Source organism: Dermochelys coriacea, chromosome 8 (assembly GCF_009764565.3).
Source record: "Dermochelys coriacea isolate rDerCor1 chromosome 8, rDerCor1.pri.v4, whole genome shotgun sequence".
Lineage (NCBI taxonomy): Eukaryota > Metazoa > Chordata > Testudines > Dermochelyidae > Dermochelys > Dermochelys coriacea.
The window spans coordinates 74,406,099-74,426,122 of NC_050075.1; the positions used below are offsets into that span (position 1 = coordinate 74,406,099).

The 20,024-nt window shown below is 40.8% G+C and overlaps 1 protein-coding gene and 1 non-coding gene across 4 annotated transcripts; one reads left to right on the forward strand and one right to left on the reverse strand.

The window, feature by feature from the left end:
* Positions 1 to 1,438: 1,438 nt before the first annotated feature.
* Positions 1,439 to 13,288, forward strand: DNTTIP2 (deoxynucleotidyltransferase terminal interacting protein 2). Of its 3 annotated transcripts, XR_006283110.1 has the most exons (8): positions 1,439 to 1,583; positions 3,545 to 5,280; positions 7,299 to 7,434; positions 8,331 to 8,426; positions 9,017 to 9,181; positions 10,672 to 10,781; positions 11,963 to 12,164; positions 12,575 to 12,631. XR_006283110.1 is itself a non-coding variant. In XM_038414036.2 (7 exons), exons 1-7 carry the CDS (start codon positions 1,521 to 1,523, stop codon positions 12,666 to 12,668), a joined length of 2,400 nt encoding a protein of 799 aa, XP_038269964.1. In that variant the 5' UTR covers positions 1,439 to 1,520; the 3' UTR covers positions 12,669 to 13,288. The 3 variants fall into 3 exon arrangements, 1 of the variants encoding a protein (XP_038269964.1); XM_038414036.2 differs by lacking the exon at positions 11,963 to 12,164 and having other exon boundaries at positions 12,575 to 13,288; XR_006283111.1 differs by lacking the exons at positions 11,963 to 12,164; positions 12,575 to 12,631 and having other exon boundaries at positions 9,017 to 9,585; positions 9,754 to 10,787.
* A 6,146-nt stretch (positions 13,289 to 19,434) lies between these two features.
* On the reverse strand, positions 19,435 to 19,519 carry TRNAR-UCU. Its single transcript is given in 2 exon segments — positions 19,435 to 19,470; positions 19,483 to 19,519. It is a non-coding gene; the product is annotated as a tRNA-Arg (tRNA).
* Between the last annotated feature and the right edge of the window lie 505 nt (positions 19,520 to 20,024).

Genomic DNA, 20,024 nt, shown 5'->3' on the forward strand with positions numbered 1-20,024 from the left:
ATTCCCAACACCCACTGAATCCCACATGTCCTCCCCCAACGCCTTCCATACCGAAAAATCAAATACATTCTTTGCAGTAACCAAAAAACCCCGTCGCCTTCCCCACTGAAGCAGTTTTTGAAGAGCTTCCGGGGAAAATTTTTCTTCCTGGTTACTGAGCAGATTGCTTAAGACCTTGAATACGGCCTGCTCATCTGCAGATGTTGCGACTCCCATTATGAGAGATGTCCCCCGCCGCTCACCTTTAATAGTGGGGAGCTCCCTCGCCTCAATTGGGCGTCCTGGTTCCTCCGTTAAATTGAGGACACTGGCAGCGGCGGTCCCTGCTGTTTCTTACTCCGGACATGGTGCCGAACTCACAGAATTCCTATCACGTCGGGGTCACCATTTGTCGCTGTAAGCAGGCTGGCTTGCAGCACAACTGAGACAGTTGCTGGTAAAAGCATTTTATTTCTGATTATACAGTCATATATATACGATAGTTGTTTATCCTTTTTACAATTCATTATCCAATGTCCTTATCTTAGTGTTTCATTATTCTGCTGTGCTGGAAACTAGAAGTCGCTTCTCATGCTATTAGCTTTGTAGCGTAGCCAAATTCCCAACCTGTATAATCTTGTTTACTTCGTTACTCATGACCCGTGGGGTAGCTTTATGCTCTGCCAAATTCTGCTGTCTTCCATTGACAAATTCTTCCTTAGAACATTTGATAGTCTCCATCTCCCACACATAAGCTTTCGTGAGCTACAGCTCACTTCATCAGTGAGCTGTAGCTCACGAAAGCTTATGCTCTAATAAATTTGTTAGTCTCTAACAAGTACTCCTTTTCTTTTTGCGAATACAGACTAACACAGCTGCTACTCTGAAACCTAAAAAAAACTAGTTCACTAGGAAGGTGGTGAAGCACTGGCAGGGTCACCTCAGGAAGTGGTGGACTCTCCATCCTCAGAGGTTTTTAAGGTCAGGCTTGACAAAGCCCTGGCTGGGATGATTTAGTTGGGGATTGGCCCTGCTGTGAGCAGGGGCTTGGGCTAGATGACCTCCTGAGGTCTCTTCCACCCCAATCTTCTTTGATTCTATGCCAGCAGTTGACTGGGCTGAGCGGCCGCCGTAGACCCTGCAGGGGCCCAGTCCCCAGCCGTCAGGAACCAACTGCTGGGCTCCAAACACCCGGCGAGCGGCTTTGCAAACCGGAGCCCCGGCCGCTGGCTACTCGCGGCTCCCCTGCTCGGGCTTTTCCCAGCAGCCGCGGGCGCCAGGCACGTGCTGAAGGAGGCTGAGACGCTCTGTGCCAACAGGAGTCCCCCAGCGGGGGTTAAGGCCCCCGCACGGCCCCAGGCTCCGTGAAGACGGACCCGCCCTGAGGCCGAGTAGTCGGCAGAGGCGGGGCCGCGCCGCGCCGCGGGTGTCCCCCTCCTCGCCGGCCCCGGCCGCGGAGGCGGCTGTGTCCCGCCGGAGCGCTTTTCCCGGCGGCCCGGGCCGGAAGGAAGCGGGGCGCACACTCCAGCACGCGGGGGAAGATGGTGGCCACACGGCGAGCAGCGCGGCGCGGGCCCGAGCCCGCTGCCCCGGCTGCGGCAGAGGTAGGAAGGAAGCGGGAGGCGCCCGCAAGCCCCGCGCCAGGGCCTGGCTGGTCTGCGCGCTCCGCGGGCCGGGCGCGTGCGCTGCCCAGGGCTCGGCCCAGCGTGTGGGGCCCCCGGCACGGGAGGCTGCCGAGCGGCTCCCCTCGCCCTGCAGCGCGGGGCCTGCTCTGCCCAAGGGGGATACAGCCCGGCCCCGGGTGAGCGGCCTGGAGCCCCCGGGGGTCTGCGGCGAGGTGCGGGCTGTGCCACAGGGCCGGGTAGTGGTGCTAGGCCTGGCCGCCGTCTCCGCTCCCCCTCTGACCTCGGCCCAGATACCCCGGTGTGGGCCTGCTAGACATGATTGACCGGGGCCTGGGTGGTCCCGGTGGGTGGCAGCCGCCCGGGCTGTCGGTCCCCCCACTCCCGGCTCTTGGTTCTCTTGCTGGTGCCGGTGGTGGCGGGTGCTTTCCTGGCTGCGTTGCTGAGGTGGGCTGGTCCCCTTCTCCAGCGGTTTGATTGCCTGCCGCCACGGGCTTGAAAGTGAAGTATTGTGTATTAGTTGTAGCTCCAAACTATGGCAGGGAACAGTTGAAAGGCTCCCTAAACCTGAGAGAGGTTTAATCATTGGACACACTTCTGCATTTTTTAAATCTTTTTTTCTATAATGGCTTTCTCACTCTTTGGATATTTAACTGTTGGGGGGGGGCTTTTGGGATACGCTCTGTATGACAGATGCTGTTCAGAATAAAATGGCAGTGTATTGACAAATAGGAATCGCAGTCTGGGGGATTCTGTTAGATTCATTACCAGTTTTTACATAGCAACAGTCCCTTGTGGTGCCTTTCGTTATCCAGTGCTAGCCAGGAAGTTTTGAGTATTTCTATATGATACAGACTTTGCAACGGTTATCTATGCCTTGGCACTGCAAAGCTAGACTGCTGAAGCATCGTTGCATAGATACCATTGCGTTAGAAGGTTTGGGGCTACTCTAGATAGTATAGCCTCCTTAACGTAGTGTATTCTGTCTGCGAGAAAGTTCCTGCTATTGCAGAATGCATTTGCCTGCCGTGGAATGAGCTTCAATGAATACATAACATTTGAACCCAAGTCTTTGTGCTGACTTTTATTTATTAATACCAGTTCAAGGTATTGGTAATCTTTGTAGCCGTGAATGGTCTGGGTCAAAGCTCTTTGAAAGGCTGACTCTATACCTTATTGTGGGAATTACAATCCCCTCTGATGCTCTTGCTATCAGTTCCTAGGCTTAAACAGTTAGCAGCTAGGGATGGGTGTCTGAGTTAAGGAATTCCATGTTTGGAATCTGCTTCTTATGGCAGCCTGCCAAACCCAGATTGAACTAGATTCAGAGCATTTTGTTTAGTTGATGTCTTTTTTGGGTGGTTTTTTTGCTTATTCTTGCACAGAAGATATAATTCCAATTGGTGTGAGATCTGGTGTCCGAACAGTGATTTTATATCACCTTTGTGGTTCTAGAGGACAGTCCATAGGGCTGTTCTGGCAGCTGGAGATTGCTGGAATTTAGGCCATTCTCAACTGTCCAGTTAAATAAATCACAATTAACTTTGACAGATTTAATAAAGGACTGTGTGGACGCATAAAGCAGAAAAAACAAGAACAGAAAAATGAATTGCTGGACATAAAAGCATATGTATGAGGCCTCCAACATACATCTCAGGAAGTAGGATTCTGCCAGGAGGAAGCAATGTGGGCAAAGTGATACTAGTTTGCAAAAGGCATAAGTGGGCAAATGAGTGATGAATAATGGAGCTTCTTCACCTGCAGGTTGTGGTACTAAATATTGCATAATGCAAAATGTATGTCATCACATTAACTTTCTCTAGACAGTTATTTTAAAAGTCAAAATGCTTGTGAATTTGAGGACAGAATTACTCATATGACTCCTTTAAAAGTGTATTTTTCTGTGGAAATGTCTTGTTTGTTGTTCGTTTTTATTTCTGTAGCTGGCATCTGCTGAAGTTAGTACTCCTGTTTCTGCAAAGATGTCCAGGAGAAGAACTAAAGGAAACTCTCAGCCAGAAGTCATTCATGAATCTCAGGATGAGGGGTTGGAAGATGCTGAAACAAAATCAGATCTTGGTGATCCCTCTGAGGCACAAACAACTAAGAATAGAGACACAAATGTGCAATCAGCAAAATCAAGTGTTGAGCCACAGGCTGATGGAGATGAAGCAGAATCTGCCGTGTCCGAACTTGAGACACCTTTATTCATAAGGATAACAAGGAGAAGACAGATCACAATTCCTTATCAACCAGATTCACCAGCCAAAAAGAGGCCTAGCAAGGCAGCTCTTCTAAGTGAATTAAGTAAATCTCAAGATGAAGATGTCTCTGAAGCCGAGTCATGTTCTTCAACTGTATCTGGCATCTGTACAACTAGTGTTACAAGAACTACAAGAAGCAGGAAATGCAAAGCTAAACTCCACCCAGATCCAGTTTGTGATGCCCAAGCTGAAGAGGTTTCTGATGCAGAGTCGTGGTGCTCTGGTCTTTGTGTGGAGCCATCTGTAACTACCAAAAGAATAACTAGGAGTATGCTAATGAAAGCGCAAGCAGAAACCATTAGACAAACTGAGAAAAAAGTTAATGAAGTTGTGCTGGAAGATGAGACGTTAACTGAGGACAGGATTAAATCCCAACCAGTAGACGTATCTGACTGTGAACATGTCACAAAATCTGATTCTGATACAGAGCAAGCTTCCTCTCTTTCATCTAATAGATACGTCACTCAGAGTAATAAACAATCCAGCCCCTGCAAGACCCAATGCCAGACTGAATCTGCCAATACAAACCAAAGTGATGACCCAAAACAAGTTTTAATTGATTCAACACCCAGCAGTCCTAAAGAAACAGGAAAAAGATGTACCATAGACTCTCCTAAAAAAGAAACAATAAAGGAGACACACTTCGAAATTGTAGATAACTCAGAGGAAATGTTGGAAAAGGAGGGAGACATAACTGAAAAAGAATCACAGTTGAAAAGTGCTTCTCTTTTTCTATCTGGCCATGAGAGCCTTGATGAGTCCTTTAAGTCCCAAAGGCAGACAACCCCAAGTAAAAGCAAAATAATTCCAGAACACCAAAAAGCAGACATTGGGGAGGCTACACAGAGATCTTTCACCCATGCAGATGAATTAATGGTAGCAGACAAGCCAACTAGCACAACAAGCAGCCCACAAAAGGGCGTATACTTATCACCAGTTGGTGGTGACAGTGATGGTGACTGCAAAATGTCTATCAATGTAGACAATGGTGAAAGTCAAGCAGAACTAGTTACTAAATCCTCCCCACATGTAACCAAAAGATCATGTAATAAAAATGAATCTGCTGTGTTGCTCCTGAGCAGTGATGAGAGTGATGAAATGGAAAACAATGATGTGGAAGAAGTGAGTGATGTAGGAGAAAATCTGTATTGTACAGAGACCAGAAATCAAAAGTCATCCTTGAACAAATCTTTAGAAAATGACTCATCACATGGAGAACTGTTTGTAATTGACACAGAACCTGGTTTGGACGGCAACAAAAAGTATTATCTAGAACAGGAAGATAGAAGGAGCGATGCAGAAAGTAAGGATGAAGAAAGTGAAAGAGATGAGCCTTCAGATCTGGAAGAAAATGAGGAGGAGTTCATAGATGAAGATGAAGATGCACATTTATTGAAAAATAAAAAGCCTAATATGTAAGTGTTTTTACAGATAACTTAAGCAGCCACATACAATTCTAACAGGCATATTGTTAGTATAATAATGAGAGAGTTCTTGTGATATAATCAATGTGTGAAACTGGAGTTGCTTGAACTCCAAAGTGGAATTATAGCTCCACAGTTGAACAAGTCTTTCTGTTATGCATACATCCAGACACAGGTCTGTGACATGCAGAGGTTCCACCAGTGTGGCTGTCCTTTAAGGACCCTTTAGTGGTGTTTCCCTCGTCCAGCTGATGCCAGTTGTTAGTTTTTTTAAAAAAAAAATCTTTTTATTACCACCTGAGACTCTTTCCTTGCAGCTGTAGTGGTACCTTTCCTCACCACAGGAGTGGCTCTCCCCACCCTCTCCAATATCTATTTTTGTTGCCTGAATCTCATAAAAATTCATAGTTTCAACATTCCTATGAATTACAGAGCTCTTTAGATGGAGTGCAGTGTTCTTAGTACTGAAAACACTGTCATTTAATCATCTTAAGTAGTTTTTGAAATAAAGTGTACAAAACTGGGAAGTTGAAAAAACATCATTCCTTGTTTTTTCTTTAAGGTACGTAAATAAAGACAAAGGTTTTTAAAACTTAAATGAAAGGGAGGAACAGGAATGCATGGCATTGTCCAAGCTAATAATGGGTATTTGTGAACCAGGCTTATTTCAGTTCATTTGATGAAATAGTTCGCTATCTTGCTAAGGTAGCCACACATGCAAACAGATCACAGCCTTTTATCATTCCAAGCATTTATAAAAATTGCTTTAAAATAAAGTTTATTAAGCACCAGACCTGAGCTTAGAACCCAGGTGGTTCCATATCAAAGCTTAACTAATTTGCCATTAAACCTCTCTGTTCCTTGGTTCCCACATATTAAAAAAAACCCTGCATTGCATAGACAATGCTTTCATATGTAGATCGCAAATACTTTTCCAAAGGTACACTTGCCCTAAGTAGAGAGATTTAACTGTCCCTGAGTTTGATATTAATAAATGAGACTTTTTTAAAGCCACTTGACTAAATTTAGGGTGTTTTATTTATTTAAGCACCCAAAATTTCACAAAACCCAGTAGTAAAATACTTTTTAAAATATTTTATAATTCAAGTGAAAATGTTTGTTTAGTTTACACATCCCCCTGCAGTGTTTGCAACCCAAACTTTGGTATTTAGGCTAGGTTGAAACTGACTAGCCTGGGTTTGTTGTGTTAATTGCATACACAGTTCATTGTTTTCTTAACATTTTATAGCTTTCATTAAATCTTTTCAACAGAAAACATGCTTCTCAAATTGACCATCAAACATATTTTATGAACTAGTTAATTGAATTGCCTGAATGCAGTAATGGGACAAATGGTGCAATGTGTATTACATTTTCAAAATTTAGTTTCTAATAATATAAAGTATTAGGAATACAGGCAAGGGCATTAGAAATCTCAGTGTATGCCTCATGGTAGCAAACACACAGGCACTAGTGTTCAAGAATCTAATATGTTTCTACCTCCAACTTGTTCTTCTGCTTTTACTTGTTCTTGTTGCTTCTTGCTCTTCTGTTTGGATTCCTTGTTATCAAATTACAAAATGTATAAAAGATAGGCAGTGACCTTGAATTTTTCATTTTGAAAGTCAAAATTGAAAAGGAATATTTTGATAACATAGATAGGAATGTCCAAGATAGGGTTGCACCCAACAAGTCAGGGAAGGCTTTGTGGAAGTGATTCCCCTGCAGTTCTTTCCAACAAACTTTTATTAATAAATGTTATGCTTTATGCCAAGGGGAAGTACAGTATGATTTGCTATACCTATCTACTTCCACTCTTAGTTGTGTAACCTCATTTCCTTTGAACATTGCAATCTAGAAACTCCCTTATGACAGCTATCTGATATGCACCAGGAATACAGAGAAGAAAGATTTTCTCTCAATCCTGTCTTTCTTCAGAGGGCACACTGGACGATCACTATAAACTTGTTAATATTACTGTAATGATTAACGAGCCATTTCTCTTTCAGTTTACATCTATCAAGCAGCATAGATCCTGGTCTAAATATCAAGAGTCTTGGAGGCTTATATATTAGCTTTGATGCAGGAAAACAAAAAGCTGGCTCAAGTGCAATTAAACAATTAAAGGGGGAAAAGAAAGAAGAGGTAACGTGAATCTAAGATAATAATTTTACACAGATGTCTGGGATTCAAAGATGCTAAAATTAATCCAATTGTGACATTTATTTAAAAAGAAAAGCCTTGCTAGTAGAGTTTGGAGGAAAGAGAAATTCTTCATGGCCAAAGCATTTATTTAAATTTGTTTTTATGATAGAAATTAAATTTATATGGCATGTAAGAGTCTATATAGAGCCCTCAGTGCATTGTAAATACTGCAGATTATCCTACAGAATAGGATGAAGTCCAGTCCACTCAAATACATGCCAGGTATTTATCTAGAGATTATATTTTATTTATTGAGTTTCTGCTGCACTGCATCATTGCAGTTCTAGATAATAATTCCAATGCTGTCAGTTCTAAATGAGAGAGTCTGAGACAGTTACACCCTCAGCAGGAACTAAAACTTGGTGCAAAACAGCACAGCAAAATTAGGTCTGCTCACAATGCTTAATATGAGAACTGCTGAGTTGAAGGGACATTTGACCCCTCCATAGCTGTTTGGGATGGGGTTTTAGGCTGACTGTCAGTGGGATGACAGGCATGCATTGCTTTCCAGCAAAGTTATTTTCTTAGACAATCCCATCCCTAATGGGCTCATTTATTCTGCCAGCATGGTCTGCTAGCTCACTTCTTCCAGCGCCAGCCTTCTGCACTTTGTAGCTGGCCAGCCCTGTGCTCTCTTTGGTATTAAGAACTCCCACTTCCTCCATCATGGGGCAGGGAAGCTTGTCTCACTTAGCAACCATTTTATTGAGATGATGCTTACTTATGATTCCCTATCATTTTTCTGCTATCTTATTTGTGTAACCAAAAGTGTAATACAATTCAGATCAGTCTCATTAGCAGCATGATTTAAACAATAACTTAATAATCTCTTCTAGCTCTTGCAGAAGAGTATAATAACTCCAGATTTTGAAAAGAAGGACTGTGTTCCACCATTCAAGGAATCAATCCGTCAGATAAAGAAACAGCGCAAGGTAAGTGGATAGCCTCTGACTGTTGCAGAATGTTCTGGCACTACTAAACCAGAATTAATCTGCTTTTAATCTCTGTTGTATGAAAATGTAGAGGTGACATGCATGCATAGCCCTCTTAAGTATATTGATTTATGAACTGCAAATTCATATCAGCATTGAACAGTAATGTGAGATTCAGCCTTCTGGAAATGTTGAGACTGTAGTACAAAGACTGAAAGGGCAAATTCTGATCCCAGTGCCTGGCCTGAGGAGAATCCTTGTCCCAGTTGCAGAGTTGATTAAATTGGCATGTTTTGAAAAGATCTGGGGCTTCCCTGTCATCATCTTTCCCTATATTTTTATAAGAATATCTTTGCTTACCTGGTGATGTCTGCATAGTTTTTGTTCTTTACAGTGTTTGGGAAACATAGATCAGGTCCTTGGGAGGCACCAGTTGCTAAGGTTAATTAATGCTGATCTGTAAAATCAGACTGTAAAGTTCTCTGAAATATAACCTTTTATTTTAAATGTAGCAACCCTTTGCTTTTTCCTTCCTCTCCACCACAAAAGCTCTTCAGTGCGGTTTTATTGTTCTTTATATTGTGCCATAGGCAGAGCGAGAGAAAACAACAGGTGATGGCTGGTTTGGTATGAAAGCTCCAGAAATGACAAATGAATTGAAAAATGATCTAAAGGCTCTGAAGATGAGGGCTTCCATGGACCCCAAACATTTTTACAAGAAGAATGATAGAGATGGTCTGCCCAAATACTTTCAGGTGAGGAACCAGGAAAAATAAAGAGATCCTGTTACTACTTTTCTAGTCCAGAACAGTCATGCTTATTTCCTATCTAGTTATTTTTAGACGTCCATTTGTCCAAACTCACTTTTACAATTAGATGCACATACTATGAAATTATATTGTTTTCCATTTACTTACAATTTTTGACCTTGATTACAGTTTACAAGTGGAATTTTGTTGCAACCAACTATTTAGCCTTATCTGTGTACTTCTATATATGCCCGTGTTTTGTATTGTTTTTTTGCTTGCTGACTTGGAACTGATTTCACGGGATAGAAATGCATCTCTTTGTTTTCAAAATCTGTTTTCACGCCACACAATGGTAATAAATTTGTATCTAACCTTTCAGATTTTGCAGGTCTTCTCCAGTATATCAGTCTGTATTCGCAAAAAGAAAAGGAGTACTTGTGGCACCTTAGAGACATCCGATGAAGTGAGCTGTAGCTCACGAAAGCTTATGCTCAAATAAATTTTAGTCTCTAAGGTGCCACAAGTACTCCTTTTCTTTTTGCGAATACAGACTAACACGGCTGCTACTCTGAAACCAGTCTTTTTTTACGAGTCTACAATAATAATTAATCCTCTTATTAGTCAAGATTCTCCTCTGTGGACTGGCTCCATTGATCCACTGAAATTCCTGTTACTGTAGCTATTGCAGCTTAATGTATTTTGTGGTATGACAGTAATTGGAAACTGGCGCAACTTGCAGGAAATCTGGAGTTGTTTTTTATATTTTTAGTTAAGTTCTTAGTCCTTCTCTGCCTCTAGCTATTTGGCATATTCAACACGTTTACAAATATTCATTTTTCTCAAAATATTGGTGGCTTGCTTTCAAGGCTGAGCATTGTTATATGCTATTGTAAGTTTCCTGTCATGATAGTATCTGGATGTATTTTATTTATTTAAGATCAAGATACACATTTTACCACACTAGGAAATACATGCTCCATGGGCCTCCCTTATCCCCATGGTGACCAAACCAACTGCTGTGAAAGATCAGAACTCAGAGAAGTGTCAGCCATGAATCAATGGGAGTTGAAGTGGGCTCAACATTTTTCATGCTAGGGCCCTTAAATCCTGTACTGGGTTAAAAGGTAATAGTAATTGCTGAGCAAAAACTTTGTAGTGATAAAGGACAAGACCTGTGAAAGATTTAATTGCTCCTCCCTCAGGTAATCAAAAATACAATCGTATATAAATTTGGAGAGCTAGGTTGTGATTATCATGGTGTACCAGTCCCTGTGTTCAGAACTGCTCTGTTTTCACATGCTATTCTTTGGATTAAACCTGAGAGGAAAAATGGTGATTATGCATACAAAACACTGCTTGTTTCTTTTGGCACTTTGCATTACAGCTTTTCATGATTCCTCCCATTTTTCTCTTAAAACACCTGGGACCTGTCATTAAAAACAAACAAAAACCTTGGTATGTTGCAGGAAGGCTCACTTTAAATTTTCTTTTCCGAGGTTGGAACTGTGGTTGACTCTCCAATAGACTTTTACCATGCTCGAATCCCCAAGAAACAAAGGAAGAGAACCATTGTTGAAGAGCTGCTTGCAGATTCTGAGTTTAGGAGGTATTTTAAAAATAAGCTGCTTTATAACTGTAATATTAGCAGTTTGATCCATATGAGACAGGAATGTACTACAATTTTGATTAGAGTAACTTATTTTTTTCCTTTCAGTTAACTTGGGTTTTTAAAATATTTGTATTAAATATAAGAAGTAATTCATTAGAGCCAGCTTAGTGCCACCACGAAACACTTCCATTCCAGATATCAGAGTAACAGGAGTTGATCAGTTCATGCTTTACTGAATTAGATAAGTATATTGGAAGCAGTATGCACTATATAAAAGTTGTCAGTTATCTAATGGACTGTAAGAAGTGAGTTGGTGGTCTGTCTCCATTATGGAACTAAACCGAGAAGTCCACACAAGTGGCAGTCTTACCACAGAGCCTATTGAACTGGGCCTGACCTAGCTCCTCTTTTCTGGAAGTGACTTTTGCAGAATAGGATTCAGGCATGTTGATGGGGAAATGAAAGCGAACCTGCTCGGCTGCTACCTGGGCTGCATCTATGCATATAGATGGAATTTCAGTTTACAGGATTGTCAGTTTGGCACCTCTGTGGTGATCAAATTTATCTGAATTTTTTTTTTTTTTTAGAATGATTTAATGAGTTAATATTTGATCATCTATAATTCTTGGGGTGGATTGGCAACCTAAACCATTTTGGATATTGGTCTGTTAACATGATACCCCGCTGCAGTTTCTCATCTTTTCATATAAAAGACACATTTTTTGGTGTGTGCACACATGTAAGAGAACCATGGTTGTGATACCAGGAGTTGATTGCAGGTCAGGATTTTAAATGTATTGGCAGCGTAGGGTATGGAAACTTCTATAGCTATTTCCTACCAGTATGATTAGCTTTAGCCAATACTCTTTCATAGGCATTGATTAATTCAAAAATATTTACAAAAAGCAATGTTTAAAGATGAATTGCTGACAAATCCTGACAATTTTAGTGTCTGTGAGTAATTAATAAAGTAACTGAATAAAGCACTTAGGTGTTACAACTGTTTGTCAAGTTTCCTGTTGGCAAGCAGCAGCCTCAGCAAGCATTAAAATGCTGACATTGTTCACGCTGCTAATTGATGCAGGAACAAGAGCATCTGCCCTGGGAAAACAGCTAAACATGTCTTCACTCTGTATGTATTGTTTAATATTATTCTTAGTCTTCTCTCAGATCTTCAGTAGAATAAGACTGACTGTTAATATCAGAGCACACTGAGAGGCTAACATAACATTCAACATAAACAGCTGACAACATTAGTAGTATTGGCATCACAACTCTTGCTGAGCCTGGGCATCATTAACTGATAAACAGCCATTTAGCAAGCCATAAAATACGTTGGAAATCTAATTGTGTGCATGTTGTAAAAATCCATTGCTCCAGGTAAGAGCTGCTAATGCAAAAATACTTGGGTGTTTTTAAAATTTGCATTTCACTTAATTATTGCTTTTTTACTGAGGGGAGTTTGCCTGTAAAAAAGACTAAAATGTTTCATTTATGTTGTATGATGCAGCAGTCCTTTTCCCCCAAGTTTGGTGGTGGTAATTCTACCAGCAATATTTCCAAAAGGATTCCAAATATTTGCCTATCACATCAGCACTACCAGTGTCATTTCTCCTTTACTAGTGATACACTTATCAAACTAAAGAAGTTTGAAACAGAAAACACAAGACAAAACTTACTCTGGCAAAGTATTTATTTTGTATCTAGGATTTTTGAGGGTTACACTCATCTTTTACTTGCTGATTTGACATATTTAATAAAAGTAAATTGATTTTTTTGTTGTTGTTCAGATACAATAAAAGGAAGTACCAGGAGATCATGACTGAAAAGGCAGCTCTTGCAGCAGGCAAGAAGAATCGGAAGAAGAAGAAATTTCACAAATAAGACTGGGAGAAAATAACAAGATGAAACTTTTTTTTTTTTGATTATAAAATTGTTTACGGAACGTGATTGGTTTAAGATTGAAGCTGTCGTACTGACTTAGTTAGGGCAGGGCTGGCCCTGTTTTTCCAGTAGTATTTTGACAGGGGAGAATGAGATTTGAGAAATGCAATGGGATTTTGTTCTGTGGACTGGTATAGACATGCAAGAGACAGCATGATTCCTTCTTCATAGAAAAAGGAAAAAACAGACATCCTATACAAATAAATAGTAGATGGAAATGGTCATGTGGAAGAGCTGGGATTAAAATACAACCTTTTTTTTTTTTTTTTTTAATGGAAAAACCTTTATTAAAAACTGCAATCCTCAGTTTTTTAGTTTTGTGAGAAACTAGAAAACCTGCCGGCACTTGTCACTAGAGACTCATAGTTACTGAAGGAGTTTATAAAAACACATGTATTCAACCTACAGTAATCAGTGACTTTTTAAAATCTCATTGAGCAGCAATTCAGAATCTGAGCAATGATGCTTCAAAATCATAAACTTACACCTGGTAAAAATAGCATTCTATTATGTGCTATATAGGAAAAATAAATTGTCCACAAATGGAGATGAGTTTTAACAGATTTCAGGAGGCTTTATCAGACTTCTCTTGAAGTGGATGTTCATATACTATATTGGTCTAATTTAATGTTAACTTTAAAAGGTAAAAATGTAGATTTCAAGGGATACTGCCAAATGTAAGGCATCATCACTTTTGTCTACTTCTTGGTCTCTGTAGAGTCTAGCCCCTATTTACATAATTTATGAAGCACAGTTTCTGTTGAAAGGAGCTTACATTTAATCTTTCTCTTCTTACATTGCTTAATTAAGTTAGTTCCTTACCCATTGCCTCAGTAAGAGTTGTTGCTGGGCTATTCTTTAGCAGCGGTTAACGAGAAATGACTTGTGCATGGATATGACTCTTGCATGCTATTTTAAAAGTAATTCTCGTTCGGCTTGATCTCTGGTGGTGGAGTTTTCTACATCTGAAGACTGAACATAGCATGGTGTAGATTATCCTCTAGATTCTACATATCTATCTTTTTAAAATCCACTGGTTTTTGTTTTTGTTTTGTTGAGGGTTTTGTATTTTTACCACTTGCCTGTTGGTCAGCCATTGATATGAAATGACTCCATGGGGTTAGTCAATTTTTTTAGTATACACAGACTACCACAACTGGTATTATGGTAATTGCCATTCTTGTTGGCAGCTTTAGCTGAGAAGCTAAGAACTGAATGGATGAGGAAACAGAACTCTTTTCAACCCTAGCGATAGTTCTTCCAAATCAAGATTCAGGGAAACTGGTACATAGATGTGGAAAGCTTGCACTGTCTCTGCAGACTCTGTAGGTACCATGCACTTCAGTTTCCCAACCTGTCAGTCCATCACCTTGCATAATCCCATATATTTTCAGTAAAAGTTTAAGCTTTTGAATGACCCCTACAATATTTTTGAACTTCTGTTGCAGCTAATATAGTTCAAATTAATTACTAATGTTAGGATAGAGAATAATACAGAAAATGTAATGGTAGAACAGAAGTTGATGGTAGGAAATTATTGGTACTTCATTCAACAATAGTGGGATTGTATGGGGTGGACTGTCCAGGAGAGGAAAGAGAAAAGTAAAACGTGTAGAGATGGCCTTCATGGTCCTATTTTATAGCTTCCGACAAAAGGAAATGTGACTTAAATAGTGTAGTGTAAAATTTTTATTAAGAGATTGCACATTTGTGTCTGAAAATGTCCTCAGCCTTAGAAGAGCTTCCAACCCTCATGACTCAAGCCATACGCTGATCACCAACTGAAGTTAGGAAGAAATTTCCCCATGTCTCTCTGTCTTGCATTTATGTTTTTTCTAAAGCAAACCAACATTAGTCACTAATGGAGACTTTCGCATTTTGAAACTGCTAAGCCAAAGTGTCATGTTCGGGACATATAAATACTGATACCCATCACTTCTGCAAATCTTGGCTGAGAAGTAGTTCTGTTCTACTATAGTCATTCCTGTATTTGTATCTCAGACCTGTGCATACATCACTGACGATAACGCAAGAACCAGGAAATAAAACCAGAACTGTGCTCTCTTGTGCTCTGTAAGAAATGTGGAGGCAGAAGAATATCAATATTGGACAAACAGGAAAGAACAAAATTGGAATTAGAAAAGTTTTGAAGTGTTTAAGAGTATTATGAACAATGGTCATATGAACTTCTATAAAATACAGAATTTTTGTAGCTATTTTAAAATTATTTTAATTAGAATATATTTTCTGTGCAAAGAGTTTTTGACATTTTAAAATAAGAGGAAGATGTGGTATCTTAAATTAAAAGCTAACTTATTGACTATGCTAACATTATTATCGAGGCATAATATCATGCCTGCACTATTTATACAAGACTGATATAAAAGGTAAAAGATACAAAGAAAACGTTAAAAACTGTTTAAATTTAGAATTAAAACATGAGGAGGTTGCTGCATTCTTGAGTTCTAATTAAAGAATACATTGGCTCTATTACATATTGTGCCAAATGGAAGCCTATCAGAAGGCCAAATCACTGCTAAGCAACACAGATAAAACAAGCCTATAGAAAATAGATTTATAAAAGAACTGTGTTTTGAGAAACTTCATTTTTGTGTGTGTCAACAGTATGTAATATACTAGTTTCTTGTTTGTTCTGTACTGGAGTGACCTGCTCAGATATTTCAGTTTGTAATCCTACTGCTTTCTGTAGGCTGGCCTGAAAACATAAGCTCTACTATTGCCAAGAGAGATTCCTCTTTAGTTCAAAGGGTAAAAACCTGTGATTTTTGGAGCAGCAGATGATGTGATTGTTGGCCTAGATGTCCCTAGACTGTGCATGTTCTCTGAATATTAGGAGTAGATTTGTTTTCTTGTACTCCTTGCCAGTCTATATCCATCTTTTGTCTCTTGTCTTAAGCTCTCTGGGACAGGGGCTGCCTTTTTTTTTTTTTTTAATTTGTACAGTGCCTAGTACAATGGGGTCCTGGTCCATGATGAGGGCTCCCAAGCACTACTGTAATACAAATAATAAAATCTGATTCTTTACGAAGTTTCATTATATCAGCAATGGTACCAGGATCAACTTGGTACTATTAATATGGTGCCATTACAATGCCTTGTCGTGAACAAAATTAAGAGACTGCGACTTTTATGCAGCTGATTTCTCAAACTACTTTCTTGATCTTTCCCTGACTCTCCAGTCTCTTTTTTGAGTTGCCACTCCGACTACCAACTTGGTCTTTTCAAAACGCAATGTGTCTTTTCTTCTAATTCCTCTTCCTTTCCATTGGGAACACCACTCTGTCTTTCATGTTATGTGATTCTCTTTGAACTGTGTTGCTAATATTTCACAAAGTTGTCACTTTCTCTTTAATCCACCCTTTCTCTGCTAAAAGACTTTGTCCATATGCTGTTCATAATTCTTTGATCGCTATAACCTACTCTCTGGCCTCCCTGCTTTTTATATCCTTCTGCTTTTCAATTGGTCCAAAATTCTGCACCTAATGTTGTCTTCTGCTTTCCCTCTCCAACCATGTCACTTTTCTTCTTGAATTCCTCTATTGGTTTTGTCTCTTACTGCATCATGTTAAAATTTCTTGTCACCTAAAAGACTTGGCATTTTTGCTTTTTTCCTCCACTCTCAGCTGGGTTCCTTCTATCATACTTGCTCCCTATCCCTGGAGAGCTTTCCTTATCCTTATATTCCCACACTCCCTTCAAGTAATCCATCCTTTCTTCTCATTCAAAAACCCAACTTATTCCCTCTTGGACTCATTTACGTTGTAAGCTCTTTGGAGTAGCTTATCTAGCTTTGTAAAATACTGTGTACATTCACAACATTATTGTGTAAATTATTTGTAATAGTATAAGAAAAGGTCCCAAGATAAAATGCCATAAATGATAGCACTAGAGCATGGTGAGTACAAGGATAGGGACACGGTGGAGGAGAAACAGTAAACAGTGGGAAGGAAATACATCTGTTGGGTAAGTGAAGCATTTACATAGAAAACAGATTTCATCAACTATCTCGTACTGTTTCCCTTTTTTTGTAATGGGTAAGTGTCAGAGCTGAGATAAATGGTGGAAACAAAACCAAAATGTGAAGTCTGAGAAGAGATTTGAAGTTGCATAAGTCAGCTGGCGCACAGAAGAGGGTCAGACAAAATTAATTCACTGCTATGAATATGGTGCCTGGATTAATGTCTCCTACTTTGAAAGAAATGCCTGTCACCACAATGTTTATGTGGTAGAGGACCATTATGCTGTGCCGGTATTTAATTGCATTTTGTTAGTAGTTGCATGTGTTTTATTGTAAGTTTGTTGGGCCCACTTCTTCTCCCTTAGTGATTTTTTTTTTTTTTAAATCTGACAAGTGGCATGATTATAATTAAAATAATTGGCAGGAGATGGAGCTACAGGAGAGATTATGCAAGATGGAAAAGACTTTATTAATGCACGACTAAAACTTGGAGGATTTGAAATTTGAAGATTTTTGTGGTGATAAAATAGGGTTTCCTCTTTCTTGCTAGGTTTAAAGATGATTGAAATGCTTTTTTAAACACTTGTCTCATTTTTTGAATGTGTATTTTTTTTAGAGGAAAACAATCCAAATTCAACACTATCTTCATTGCAGTGCCCTCAAGGATGAATTTGACCTACTTTTAAAGAAATTTGTTGGAAAATTATTCTCTTCCTCAAATGATCAGTGCAAACATGGTGTTTCTTTAAAGAGAACAATAACTTATTTTGTGTATTTTCCATGCACCAAGATATTTTGTACCTACAGACTAAAGACGTTGCAGCTACAGGATTGCTTTTTTGCAAATATGTGCTGTTTTGAGGAGTTGAGTATATTTTTACAAGTCCTTATCATTTCACATAGTAGGGAAATGAGCTCTAAAGTTAAAGGTTGCATTTCTAGTGGTGTTGGTGGAGAAAAGATGATCAGTGGGTTTTTTTTTTCTCTCTATAAGCTAGACACACAAATCTGTGATCCTTTTTAAAAAGTGTAGAATAAAAAGATAATTTGAGTTCATGGATAAGGAATTGGGAGCAGTAGCTGTTTGAAAAAAGCTGTAACACAACTCCTGGCTGGAAGTTGAAGCTAAAGAAATTAAGGCTGGACCTCAGGCATAAATTTTTGACAGTGCTAGTAATTAACCATTGGAACATGGTGGATTCTCCGTAACTTGAATTTTAGAATCAAGCTGGGATGTTTTTCTAAAATATATGCTCTAGGAATTATTTTGGGGAAGTGCTATGGCTTGTGTTATGCAGGATTTCAAACTGAATGGTTACAATAGTCCCTTCTGGCCTTGGAATCTCTGAAAACAGAGTGAAGGAAAGACACTTATTTGCTACAGCCTTACACGTCATGTTAGGATGAGATGTACCTGCTGTTTACCATTTATTGTGTAACAGTAGCTGTTACAACCAAAGGTCTCAAAGCACTTTGGCCTGAAGATGTTATAAGTACAGGCAGTCCTTGGCCTTACGACACCCTTGGTTCTTGAAAATTGCGTTACAACGTTTCAGCTTATAACTTGGAACCGCAATACATGCCATGTCAATTCAGAATTGACACCCAGCTTCAACTTGTGACAATTTGGTTTTGATTTTATGACGCTCAGTCCTGCAATGGCATATAGCGTAGGTCGGAGTTGCATCATTTCGACTTACAACGCCGTTTTCAGGAGCCACTTGTGTTGTAAGGCCGAGGACTACCTGCACTTAAATCGAAGGTTGTAAAGTCGGGGCCGGTCTGTAGAGCGCAGGGGGACTAGTTTTATAAAATTGGAATGAAAATCTACTCGCCCTAGCCTAGAATCTCTTTAGCAGCATAAAAACTCGAAGATATTTTATTTCTATAAACAAGCCCCAGCCATCCACGCCCCCCTCACACCCACGCGTTTTTCCTGGGCAAAGGGCGGAGCAGCCTTGTGCAGGGTTAAGTTAAACCAGACCTGTACCCGAGATAAACGCTTTCCAGGGGGGCTTCCTGCTAATGCAAAGCCCCAGGGGGGTTAATCTGGGGGCTAGGACCGAGCTGTTGCGTGGTCGCTGGAGCCGGCTCGTGCACGTCTTCAGCCCAGGGCCACGTGAATGTAGCGGGCGCCGGCGCTCGGAGGCTCGAGGGAGCCGAGCGGCGTCCCCCGGGCCTTGTCCCGCCAGTTTTTTGGGCCGCTGGGGGGGGGGGGGCGGTCCTGGCCCAAAGCTGGGTGCGAGCCAGCGGGCTCGCCAGTGCAGCGCGCGCGGGGACTCCCTGTGTTACGGAGGGGCTCGGAGAAAGCAGCAGAGGCGGGTTGGCTCCCCCCTCGCTGGGCCTGGGGCGGGCCGGGGCTCCCCGTGCCCGAGCACGGGAGCCGGCGGCGGGCCCGTGGGGGTGACTCGCTCCCCAGATGTCGCGCCGAGCCCGTAGCGGGCCGGGGGAGCAGAGCTCTGGAGTCCGCGGCCAGGGAGCGACGCGCCGCCGGCGGGACAGGTGCCGCTCTCCCCCTCCTCGGGGCGGCCCGAGCGCGGCCTCCCCTCAGCCCGCGAGCCCGAGCGCCTGCTCACCGAGGCTCCGAGTCCGGCCGCTGGGGGCGGAAGGCAGGGCCCACGTTGGGCAGCCGCGGGAAGCTCCGGTCGGTCTGTGGGGCGGTGGGGAAAGTTGCCAGGAGTAAAAATTAAAATTATTTAAAAAAACAAACAAACAATAAAAAAGCTGCGACTCCGCCGGGACTCGAACCCGGAACCTTTGAATCCCTTCATCCTCTAGAAGTCCAATGCGCTATCCATTGCGCCACGGAGCCACCTGTTGGACTCTTTGCGCATCAGCCATACAACCTATAGACAAAGCGCGCCACCTTGCTGTATTGAAGGCTGTGGGTCGGCAGTGAGGGATGTGGTCCTCCCTTCTTTACTTAACCCAATTAGGTTAGGTCCTGAAAAGAATCGTGTCCCCAAACAACCCCACTCACTCCTCCAGCCCTTTCTTAAACTGCTGCTTCTCAAATTTAGTTAAAAAACTTTTAAAAGGGAGAGTTATGTTAGGAAAGAATTTTAAAGTATATTTTATTGCTGATTAATTATATTTGAATCAATCCTAATGAAGATAATATTAAATTTCTATATTTTATGTCAAATAATTAGGTTTATGCTTATTTATTGATTGTACAAAATAGATCAATGATAATAGCACAGCACATATTCAAAGTTCTGTACAGACATTAACAAATCATGGTAATAATGTTATGTCTATCATTAACCATTTACTTTGTTTAATGTTTTTATTAATTTAAACATGATTGTGTTTAT